The sequence below is a fragment of the Poecilia latipinna genome, unplaced genomic scaffold (assembly GCF_001443285.1).
Source record: "Poecilia latipinna isolate Pla-1442-1.1 unplaced genomic scaffold, P_latipinna-1.0 Scaffold481, whole genome shotgun sequence".
In the NCBI taxonomy this organism is placed as follows: domain Eukaryota; kingdom Metazoa; phylum Chordata; class Actinopteri; order Cyprinodontiformes; family Poeciliidae; genus Poecilia; species Poecilia latipinna.
This window is the reverse complement of record NW_015113097.1, coordinates 175,432-187,782: the sequence shown is the minus strand read 5'-3', so window position 1 is coordinate 187,782 and position 12,351 is coordinate 175,432. Positions and strand designations below refer to the sequence as shown.

Below are 12,351 nucleotides of genomic sequence, written 5' to 3'. Positions count from 1 at the left end.
AAAGAAAGAAAAGCTACGTTTATGCGTTTATTTATTGGGGGGAAAGTTGGCTGCTGTAATTCTGTCCAGAGGTCGCCAGATGGCGCTGTTGGTTTGAAACACATTGACACATTAGCGTTCTCCTGCCAGAGCTGGAGGGAACCTCTGGAACATCTTGCCGCCTTTGCCTCCGTGCGTTAGTGACTAACTGCCGATGACTCACAAATACATCAACAATCCGCCTGCAAGACCCTCCCCTGTAGTTCTCTGCTGCTGCTACCGGAGAGCAGCTGCAGCACCGATGGAGAAGAAGCAAGGATCCGCTCACCAGTATGGTTCACTGGAGCACACCACATGGACCGGAGACGCCAAAAAAACAGGTCTTTTTTTTTTTTTTAACTTATCCTTCTGTCTCTATTGACTGGGCTGAATCTGACCTTTGTGTACATATAAGGTGTCACATTGAATAGCATTGTTGACTCCTAAAGCATTACTGTAGAATGCAATTTAACAAGTACTGAACAGTTGAATATTGACTTCAGTGTAATTGTATATAGCATTTATCATTTTCTAGTTTGTTTGGGAAGGTTGAGTGTTTTTTTTTTTTTACTGTTTTTGCGGAGAGACATCTTTTTTTAAATTCACAGTACAATTGACACGGTTTTTTTTTTTTTTCTAACAGCTGCAGCTCTGGAAATGTCAAGAATCCGCAGGTGTTACAGATAATCTGTAAACTGACTATAGTCCAGCCACTTGGTTTGTAAAACAATAAGTTACGCTTCTTGTGGGAGGATATAAACAGGGTTGTCTCATTTTGCTTATTGCTAAAACATTTCTTTATATAGTGCCCTGCAAATGTGTTAATTCAACTTTTGAACTTTTTTGACATTCAACAAAAAGCCATTTCACTTGGGAGGTTTTCAGACAACAACGGTGAACAAGCAGGTTTTAGAATACAAAGAAGCAAACTAAACCTTTTATGACTTACATGCAAAATGTATAGGAAGAAAAACTAACACTGCATCCCTTTGAATATACCATCGCCATGGTGATGCAAAGTGGTAGCAGCATCATCCTTCGGAAATGTTTTTTTTTTCTCTCTCTCAGTAGAGTCAGAGTTGACTGGAAGATGGATGGAGCTAAAGAGATGGCAATATCGGAAGATAACTTGTTAGAGGTTGTAAAAACCTTTAGACTGGGCCGGAGTTTCATCTTCCAACAGGACAATGATCCAAATATACAATCAGAGTTAGAATGAAATGGTTGATGACTGAGCTTGAGTTATTAAAAAAAAAAAAAAAAAAAAAAAAAAAAAAAAGACAGGGGCTGAAGACAAATAACTTGTGAAATATGTCAAATTTTATTTCCATTTATCTATCATTTTTCTTCTTGTACACAAATATGCATTAGTTTGTGTTGGTTTGTGACAAAATGCCCCCCAATTACCCTGGCATTTGTTATTTAATGAAACAAAATATAATAGACTTCAAGGGGTCTAATTACTTTAGTACAGCCCTATAAAACAATGCAGATTATATTTAACATGACTTTCCATTTGCCAGCTTTTTATTTGTTCATATATACCTCATGTTATGAGTCCTAAATGTTTTATGTTGTGCTGTTTTAAAATTCTTCCTGACAGCAAGTTGTAACTAAATCATATTCATAAACTTAAAAAACAAAGTTTTCTATTACAGTTTAACGTTGATGATCTGTAAAGTGTCTCCTGATGATGCTGTAACTCTGTCAGTGGAAGCTATCACTTCATGCTCTTTTTCATATATATATATATATATATATATATATATATATATATATATATATATATTTTTGCGTTGATTATCCTATTTTCCTCTTATTTTTCTTACTTTCCCCATCCAGTATATTTTTCATCTCAAGATCATCGATCACAGAAAGCTCAAATCAAAGTACAGCCATGTTAATGAGAGCTATAGAGTTATGAAAATGATTTAAGCTGGCCTCACTAGAGTCACTGATATTTGCAGGAGTTTGCATTAAGAACGGAGCTACGGGGTGACATTATGGAGGGAAAGCAAAAGGAAACGGTAAAGGGAGAGTGAGTGAGGATGAAGCGGCGAGTATTTCAGAAAGGTCTGGTGATGACTCATAACTGCTCAGTGACAGTATTACCTGGTCTCCAGAGCCTCTGCAGTACAGCATGCTGTCTCCAGTTGTATACGTCATTAAGTATAATGTGTGTGACACCAGGATGTCTGATGCATATGCTTATAAAGTTTTTATAATAAACTAACATCATCTCTACATTGGAAAATTATGCTTTTGAAGGAGGAAGAGATCAGATTATTTTCTCTCTCAGATGATCCATGTGTGTAAATTTCATTCATTGCCTTTTCTGCACGCAGAATCTTATTTTATTTATTGACATACTAACGATATAATTGTGTCATTTTCAATAAAATGTATTCTGAAATTCACTAAAGCTGCTTATCCAATATTGTACCTTATCGTAATTCTGTTTAGCTATATCGGTCCGAATCAAATCATAAAAAGTTCTTTTTCATGAAAACGTACAGATCCAGTTAGTTGTGAAATGATGACGAAATATTTTTTAAATAATCGGAAATGTTGGCTAGTGACTATCAGAGAAAATCCAATTTCAAGTCATCTTCTCTCCTGTACTTTGACTGGGCCACGTATTTTGTCCTTCATAGATACCCGCTGTCAGTCTGGTAAAGACCATTTGATTGTCAGCTCAATAACATTTAAGTTGTGTGTTTCTAATCTAAGACGGTGAAGGGGAATCCTTACAACAACTTGGCATTAACCAGGTTTCTCAGAGTGGCCTACAATCTGTTTGTTTGATCGCGTTTTTCATTCTCACAGCCCAACGTTTATGTGTCATGGACTGCAGCTGTAAATTACAAGAATGAAGACTCCATTCCAGCAAATATTTGCCAGTTTGCTCTAATGCTTATCATGAAGTACTGTTAATGCATTGTTCAGAGCTTCTGCTGGCAGCCTTGAGTCCCACAGATCTAATTTCACTGAGTATTGCACCCTCCTGTTCTGCCTTTTTACTACAAAGCAGTGCCTTTGCTGCACTTTAAACCCCAGTTGTACCTCGATCAAGGCTCGGTGTGACTTGAATGGAGATGACATACTAGAAGCTATGCTGAACAGTGAGGTGTGTAAATAAAAAGGTATTAAGGGCTCGAGAGAGTCAGAAAGTGAGGTGATATTGGTGTTACTTGTTGGCGTCCTTCTCTACAGCCGGCTAGCCGAAGCTGCTCGATGAATCAATTCACGCACAGGAAGACATGGTTTCCTGAAATTGCTCAGTCTGGGCTTTTGTCACGAGCCTGTAAGCATCTAGCATGAATTTCTTTATCAAAAGGTGCTGAAAAATGTATCAAATCTAAGGGGAGATAATAAAATATAAACATTAATAGATACTGGTAATGATTGCAAAGTGAATATAAATACTGTAGTAACCACTATTAAATGTGAGGCAGTTTTTATAAACCAACGTTTTTCTTTTTAAATTTGGTTTTAGTAACAAATGTGACAGGAGTAACTGTGGCATAATCTTTCTTTAAAAAAAAAAAAAAAATGTTGTTCAGAAGCCGAGGGAGGGAAAGTTTGGCTCTTTTGACTCCCGAATGGTTGTTAATCTATAGCCTCGTATTTTAGCGAATATGAATGTTTTCGGTGTTAATAAATCCTTTTGCATAGTATTTTTATGAGAAGCTTTATTCTTTCCTTTCGTTTTTATGCATTTGTTCTGTTATGAAAGCAGGCCTTGTTAGTTTTGTGTAATATTTTAATCAAACTTTTCATTTTTATTTAACAACAAAAAAAAAATGAACAGAACCTTGCTAGCAAATCTACTAGACAGAGCCATTACCAAACTCAGTAACCAAACTATTTCCTCAGTGCAGGTTGGCATTCAAATAAATAGACGGCACGGCGGATGGATGAGCTGATGCAGTTCCTCCTGTTTTTTTTTCTCTTTGTATTTGTCCTCTTTTTATAAAAGACAAGCTGCCATTCTGTCAATCAAAGCAAAGTTCTGAGCAGGAAGGAGCCAGTGAGAGTGAGAGCTGAGCAGCGAAAAGGAGAAGTGGGAACCTGATCTCACAACATGGCAGTCGACGCTCTATTCACTACAATCGTTCATAGAGTTGATCCTTGTGAGCATGATCGTTCACTAATTGCGAACAGTTTAAAGTACAGAATGCAGGGTGTTTTGATCGGCATCCATTTTGATGTTTTTTCCATCATAAATGGTTCAATCTGTGATTGGTGCAGGCTGCAGCAGAGCGTGGTTTGCCCTTTTACACTAGAAGAAAAAAAACTCCTCCTTCGTGATCAAACTTTGATTTGATCTCCACTACCCAAGGTTTGCTTCCTCCTTATAATAACCACTCATTTCGGTCAGTATGTATTAATACAGAAGAGCACTCGGTGTAAAAAAATGGGCGTCCATACAAATTATTGTAATTCACAACTTAGTATTAACTGGGAACCTTTGAAGCAGAACGCCTGTGCAGACGCAGTGTGCAGCTTTATTGCCTTGGCTTTTTGCAATTAAACAATTTCTGTGTGCGGTCGTGTGTGTGTGTGTGTGCGTGTGTGCGTGTGTGCGTGTGTGTGTGTGTGTGTGTGTGTGTGTGTGTGTGTGTGTGTGTGTGTGTGTGTGTGTGTATGTGTGTGTTTGCATGTGCAAGTGTGAGTGACGGCTCACATTTGCACAGTGCCAGTCACTGACAAACTGGGATTTGACTGTGACTCTCTGCTCTGCAGCGCGGAGCAATTTCCCAACTCCACCTGCTGCAGCTGTTTAACATGCACATTCATACTGGGTTATTGTTATGCAGTGCCAGGGCTGATTATTTTTGAAAACTGTATTACCCACCCTGTCTGTGAGCGGTACTTGAAACAATTTTAAACTCCCCCGATAAAAACAACAACTCTAATACTCCATGACACATTATGTACGTTTTTTTTCCTTTTTCCAGCAATAAGACTTTTCCCTCCTCTCTTCCAGAGGACGATGTGGTGTCCATGGCGGACTCCACCATTACTGTGGATGACATCGAGGGGGAGCTCTTCAAGATTGAGAGGATCAGGGACATCCTGGTCAGGAGGGAGTCAGAGCTCAGATACATGTAAGTGGATCCCTACGGCTAGCTATTAACATTTTTTAAAGGAAAGAAACTAAAGTGATTTTTTTGTTTCCTTTTATTCGAGCAAAACATTATTTACACATTCTATCCCATTTATTGCATCTTTTTTTAAGATAATTTCTACTCTTTCTACCTCATCTGATTTTTTTCAGTGTAATCTACCCAGTCAATAAAAAAATACTCAAAATAATTGGTTTAGTGCATAACAAAATCTTCAGTGCTGTGAAACATTGTGGTGCTTTCTCTGAGATTGATTCTGCTGAGAACAACAACAGACCTCAAAGGGAGGTCAGCATGAGGGATGAAAGGCAGAAGGAATCTTTTAATTTGCTGCTTCTGAGGAAAGTCACTCTGTAAAGCCACCAGGAATAAAAGCAGGTGTTTGTTGGTGAACTGCAGCTCTCCATCACTTTGAGCATTCACATGCAGTTTCCATGATGCCTGACGATGCTTCACGTCCGCTTCCAAATCCGCTCAGCCCGATCCTGGTGCTCCAATCTGTATAATTCCTCCTTCTGCAACTCTGGACAGGAGGAACAGGTTTAGGAATCCACTGAATTGATGGTCAAATAAATTAAATAAGGTTTTTTGCAATGTCCTTAGATTTAGCATCATGTTTAGAAAATAAAAAGTCAGAAATGCATACAGTTTTTTTAAACTCTTACATTTCCTTTCATTTCTCATTTCTTTTTATTTTTGAAATAAAAAAATACACCCACGGTATTCATTTGAGAGTGTTACTAGTGGTAACAAAACTACGAGGCCAAGCAGCAAACAGCCCGGTGTGAAGTCTCCCCCTCAAATGATTGTGTCCTCAAATTGTTACATTTGTAAATATATGTAGGGTAACTTAGGTTAATTTTCTAGAATTTATATAGCTATGTAGTTATCCTAAAATACATTTAAATGTCCTAAATTGGCCCTCATAGAAACCCTTTAAATGAAAACTTATTTTTATTGAAGCTTTTAATCACTTATTATGCATTTAATTTAGTATAAATCCAGACGAGATGTCCTTAGAGGGTGAATCAAGATGGTTCAGACCAAAGTGGATCTCTACCTTCATAAGCTGTTCAACAGTAGTTAAGATTTATTGTTAATTACACAAGTACCGATAATTATTTACACAGGAAACGTAGGTAGGAGATGGTGCTTCATCGTTTATCCTCCTGTGTGAAACACGTGCTGAGAAATTAACATAAAGCATTTCCTGCTAAAGGCAGAGTCTCATTTAAAGGTAAACTCATAAATGTATAAAATTTGGGTTACAAGGATTATAGGTGTTAAAGTTGTCACTATTTTATTAATCACTCTCTTCATTTGGACAGTTATTCTAACTTGAAGCAGCTTACCTGCTCTGTTCTCATAAAAACTGGAAATGCGATTAAATATGTGCCTCCCTGAACATATCGTGCTTGAAGCCGGTCAGCATTGCAGCCAGCGCGCTATTATTTCACTGTTACCACCGTCTTCTGCTCTTTCATTTTCACTCACACAGCCCTCTTTTCAGATTTCAGTGGCTCCACTTTTCCCTCCACTGTGCAGGCTAATGCATGGATATTTATTCATACGCTCCTGATGTAGATAGACAGCAGCAACATTCAGAGCGGAGAGGGAACGTGAGGGAAAAGTGGGGGGCAGGAAGGGATGAACTCCATGTTTCCTTGACCGCGCTGCCATTTCTCCCTAAAGATCTGGAGAATCCACAGGACGAGAGCCGAGGAGCGGACCCGGCTCGGACGACAGAGATAAATTTGTGTGATAGTGTGTGAGGGTCTCCCACCTCACCTCAGTGTCACTAATCGTCCACCGGTTCCATGAAAGACGGAGCGTAAAGAAGTGGAAACGATCCAGGTAGACGTGGTGCCACAGCCTTCAGCCTGCATTTCCGCCCAGCTCTCATTCCTTTTAGGAATTCCTCCCTGTTTCTGTGCTGAGTTTTAAATAATGTTTTTTTAAAAAAAAAATCCTCAAGAGCTTCTTTTAGAGGTTTTCTTTCAGCTCCGACAGATTTCCAGTCCAGCTTTCAACTCACGTCACCTGAATGAGTAAAGGCTGCTCTGCGTCCATCGATGAGTTAGACATGTCCAACGGTTCCAGCAGGTTCAAAGACCTGGTTCTCGGTGCCAATCATACCTATTTATTGCTGCCATTTTGACACGGCTGTCTGACATTTTCACACTGCTGTCAGTAAGACAGAGACTCCTTGATAATCTCCTCCCTACTTTGCATGAAGATTGTGAAATGCATGAGAATCTACAAAAAAAAAAAAAAAAAAGCTGGAAGGTAATTACCGACCCTGGATGAAGTGATTGCCGGCGTTGATAAGCTGCGTGCATAGAAACTTGGAAGTCACCGTGATTAAAAATGTGATGCCGTCGTGTACAGTGTGCAGCACAGATTTGAACGGTGTGTGTCTTTCTTCCATGTTATCATGTCTGAGCAGGATGGATGACATTCAGCTGTGTAAAGAGATTACTCGACTGAAGAAGGAGCTTCACAAACTGGTGTCTGTACCAGGTAGGAGACCTCCACACTATATGATGGTCAAAAAAGGAGAGAAAAAATAAGTTTAGGTGTAGTCTCTTTAATTAAATCTTCAAATGTTGATACGTTTTTGTCGAATTCATACGTAAACCTAAATGCAACAACAAATCTGTTGGTCAAACAGTCATGAAATAACACCCTCATTTGCCCCCCCGGCTCAAATTTCTCAGAGTTTTCAGCACAGTCTGTACCATCACTTCAATCTGAGGTTCTTTTCAAAGGAAATCAAAAGTTTTTCTCGAGCAGAAACTCACAGTAAGTCAAATCCACACCATTATTACCAAATTGTGTTTGTACTCTAGATAAGGACAAGTCCAACGAAGACCGACAGAAGGAGGAAGAGCTGCTGCAGCAGATTCACAAGCTGGTGGAGACCAGAGATTTCTTAGTGGATGATGTTGAGTTTGAACGCCTCAGGTGTGTGTCATGCTCTATAGGAACCAGTCTGTTGTTGTCCGATCCGATGTATTGGAAAGTGACGGATAAAATGCAATGAATAGATCAAGCTAAAGATAAGTTGCAAAGAACACACAATACATGCAACACACAGCTTCCCAAAGGGGAAGAAGCTTCAAAAACACATTTTCATTGACAGGAGCAAAAATGTAAGAAAGGGGAAGATGATGATTTTTGGAGATTTGCACACTTCACTTCATATACATGAATATGTAAGGCAACAAATCAATCAACATATTAGGAGGAGAGTGGTGGACCTCAACAGCTCCGCCTCGTTTATGGGAAGGATTTCCAAATACCTTGGCTAAGACATGCCTACATGCTTCATGACACAGGGAGAAAGACTGTCATTTTGTGGATTTGTGTGTGATGAAACTAAAAATGTAAAAGTGTTTGGGTGTAAGGCTTATTGTTACCGTTGGAGGAAAAAATCGGGGAAGCAATAGTTTGACATGACTCAAGCTGTCCACTTGCCAAACTGCCAGAAAATCATTGCATCAATACAGGAGGAGACAGATATTTCTTTAAATGTTGGTTTATTGTATATTTTAGTCTGTACGGTACCATTTTGTGAGAACTGTTGAAAATGGTCATTTCAGAATTATGCATTTAACCTTTTTGAGGGCCAACAATGTTGTTTTAAAAACATTTAACCCAGAAAAATAAATAAATAAATAACAGACATGTGACCCCAATTTTGTTTTCAGGGAAAAAGAAGAAGATAAAGAAATGGCAGAGTTTTTGAAATCCAGATTGCCAAGAAACTTGAAGAAATCAGGTATTTAAGCAGGCAAAAACGAGAAATTATGTTATTAAATTATATATGTGACATCTAAATACATCAACAGCTGGAGACACCCAGAATGTCTAACGTCTGGTGGGACTCACTCGTCTCGGTTAAAATTAGTGTTCATGATTCAACAGTGAGAAGGAGACGGGGCAAAAATGTTCTAATAGACTGAATTTATACAGCGCTTTCCTAGGTGTGTATGCTGCTCAAATTGCCTTACACTTGAGTCACATTCTCTAATAAAAAGCCTGAGTAGCAACCTATGGTTTCCTTACCCTGGGGAATATAGATATGCAGCAGGAAGTAAATTCGAATTATAACATTTTGATTTTAAGACATATTCTTCTCTCACAGAGCCACAGTTGATCAGAAGGAAACAAAAAACCAGTCTCACACTTGCAAAAAAATAAGAAAGAAAGAAAGAAAGAAAGAAAGAAAGAAAGAAAGAAAGAAAGAAAGAAAGAAAGAAAGAAAGAAAGAAAGAAAGAAAGAAAGAAGGAAAGAAAGAAAGAAAGAAAGAAAGAAAGAACCTGAATGACTTTTGGAAAAATATTCTGTGGCTTGACAAAGCAGAAGCAAAACTAACACGTCATTTCAGAAAAAGAACATCATACCTGCAGTCAAACATGGTTCCGGTAGCATAATGCCACTTGATTGAACCGTGAATTTTGCTCTCCTGAAGGAGAAAATCCCGAAGGAGAATGTCCGGGTATCAGTTCGTGGATGTAAGGTCAGGCAGACTTGGAATGTGAAGTGGAAGAGGTATCCAGACCACAGCAGCAATTTCTCTCCTGAATGAAAGAAACGGAAAATGAAAATCTTTTAGTGATGCGAAATCAAAGCAATCTTGAAAAGACGAGCAGCTCAAATTTCCTCCACAGTGTCGCAAAGGAAAAATATCTGCTTGATGTCATCTGCTCCTGCCGGGGGGTGACGAGAAACATTTATTAATAGCTTTGAAGGGGCAATTACAGTACATCCACTTTTTTTTTTTGTAACGTCTTTGCCTCTTTCACCTTCATATCCGGGGCTGATAGCAGCTCACCTCACCAAACAACACCACACGCAGGCAGTGAACAGATCGCACTCTCCAGGATCAATCATTCCAATCATGTTATTATGGTGTATTTATATCATGAGACCTGGTTACATCCGGAGTGGTGACCTGCTTTATCTGACTTGTTTTGGATTTTAGGTGCATCATCAAGAAGGGTGCCAGCTAGAGCTCAGCAGACCTCCTCCCCTTTCACCAAGACAGGCCTCACCCTCCTGAAGGAGTGCTGTGGCTTTACGTGCTCCATCATGTAGACAGCAGCCAAAGCGAAAGACTCGCACACCAAGTTCACCAATTAGGTGTGAGAAAGAGACGCGGAGAGACACTGACGGAGGCGTGCACATCTGTGGAAACTATTTTGTTGCAAAAATGATCAGAATATTCAGTTTTGCCTCTGCTTTTTGTCTGTGCTTCTCATCCCAGTGTAAGCTACTGTAAACACTTTCTTTTATACCCAGCGCTAAAGGCTCGGAGCAGCCAAGCCCGGCAGCAGCTGTTGGCGTGTGCACACTAATTGGACTCAACCATCATGACTCGGCCACAAGTTGTACATTCAAAGTTTTCGTGCATCTCCTATAATTGTCATCTCCTTTTCAAAGAGTTCCCCATTTTGCAGCGAGTAAGCCAGACAGGACGCAGCTAGAACTTTATAATTAGTGTTTGGGAGATAATGGCGATGAAACTGGCCGGGAGGTGTGTCAGCACAAAGCTGCGTGCCGTTTGGCGACAGACAAACGCGGGTTTGACTTTTGAAAAAGCGCCGGTTTATAAAAGAGGAAGCCGAGTCTTTATGCTCCACTTTTTCCTCCAACACCTAAGTCGACTCAGAAGTTCCAGCTTTTTTTAATTTGCTTTTGAATGTCTGCATATTAAGTTGAAATTAGATATCTACCAGTGCTGTATATAACTATATATATATATATATATATATATATCTACACACGCCTCCCTGTACTGAGCTGCTCTCAGGTTTGTATCATCCGTCATGGTTCAACACTCAATTGATATGCTGCATTACCTTCAGACTCAGTATAACTTTATCACCTCACACTTCAGTGCCCACACATTACACATGAAAGTGGTTTAAATAAAGCACATGTATATATTTTTTTTATTTGCTTGCCAACTGCACAGCTCTTTAGCTCATTGCCAGGAAGTTCCCGTGGGAAGTTTAAGCACAACTCATCATGGATGCCAATGTCATTCAAATTCTGGTCTTTTAAGGATTTGTTTTAACTTCTTTTTAGCTTGTGCTGATGATAGATTAAACAATTATGATGAATTTCATAGCCCAAATTGGACTTTTATTATTCTGTAGTCACACATGATCAAATGTTGTGCACATTTTGTGCTCATGCTTCTGGTTGTTTGACTTCTTTTCTAATCAGAAATGGTTGTCATCAGATAAACATGGGTTTACTTTCAGACAACAGGCCTGGATTTTAAGTAATATCCATCAATATTTGATCAGGATATTTGATAACTTTTCTTATCCCAATTGGTAGACTTCATTTTCAAAGGAAAAGGTGCCAAGAAACCAGTTTGTTTCTTGGCACAAGCCTAGATTTAAACCCATACATTTGCAGCCATTACCCAGGCTTATTGTTAACCTAGAGGTTCCTGTGTTTCATACTCAGTTGTGTATTAATTTCAGCCATCTGATCCAATGGGTCACCCCTGGGCCAGGGTGTTAAGGAAAAATTTAGAAGCCACCAAGATTTCATCCAGAGATGAACTAACACTTTCTGGAGCATCTGTGTCACCGTCCACAGGTTTTCCATCGTTACGGACTAAAAGGTTGGCGATAAAGTCGGAAGCTCAAGCTGCAACAAGCTTGACTAAAATCGCCATGTGTTCACGTGAATGACTCAGATGGGTTCTGGAGAAATGGAACATGGTTGGGCAAAATTTAAATAATTATTTATAACAAAAAGGAATTAAACCTTAAAAACCTTCAAACATAAGAATGCTGCACCAAGCTGCCAAACATGGAGGAGGTAGCGTCATGCTATGGGCCTGATTTGCTCGCAGTGATATGGGTGCATTTCTAATGGAGGAGCCATGTTAATGAAGATGAGAGAAATTCTTCAGCTTCACCATAAATCAGCGTTGAAACGTGGATACTAAGTTTTCCTACACAAAAGCCATGACTGTGCCAGGAAACCAACCAGTTTAAATAAATGCTTCGGTAACACTTTATTTGAAGGGAGGTGAGTAAGGCTGTCATGACACTGTCATAAACATGACATAACACCTGTCATGAACATGAATAAGCCTTCATGAATATTTATGGCTGTTGTCATAAAGCGTCATTCGGTAAATTATGACACTTTTAATACAAAGTTGACATTATTCAA

At 39.2% G+C, this 12,351-nt stretch overlaps 1 protein-coding gene across 1 annotated transcript; it reads left to right on the top strand.

Annotated features, from left to right (window-relative positions):
* The first annotated feature begins 121 nt into the window (after window positions 1-121).
* LOC106951950 (uncharacterized protein C16orf45 homolog) lies at window positions 122-11,514 on the top strand. Its single transcript, XM_015039745.1, has 6 exons — window positions 122-359; window positions 5,009-5,129; window positions 7,594-7,667; window positions 7,997-8,111; window positions 8,858-8,928; window positions 10,136-11,514. The coding sequence occupies exons 1-6, from the start codon at window positions 194-196 to the stop codon at window positions 10,246-10,248; spliced, it is 660 nt and encodes a 219-aa protein (XP_014895231.1). The 5' UTR covers window positions 122-193; the 3' UTR covers window positions 10,249-11,514.
* The last annotated feature ends 837 nt before the right edge of the window (window positions 11,515-12,351 follow it).

Coding starts and splice junctions, on each gene's coding strand:
- LOC106951950 (XM_015039745.1), top strand. CDS start 194: ATGACTCACAAATACATCAACAATCCGCCTGCAAGACCCTCCCCTGTA. Junction 7,668..7,996: donor CAAACTGGTGTCTGTACCAG/GTAGGAGACCTC, acceptor TTTGTACTCTAG/ATAAGGACAAGTCCAACGAA. Junction 8,929..10,135: donor AAGAAACTTGAAGAAATCAG/GTATTTAAGCAG, acceptor TTTGGATTTTAG/GTGCATCATCAAGAAGGGTG.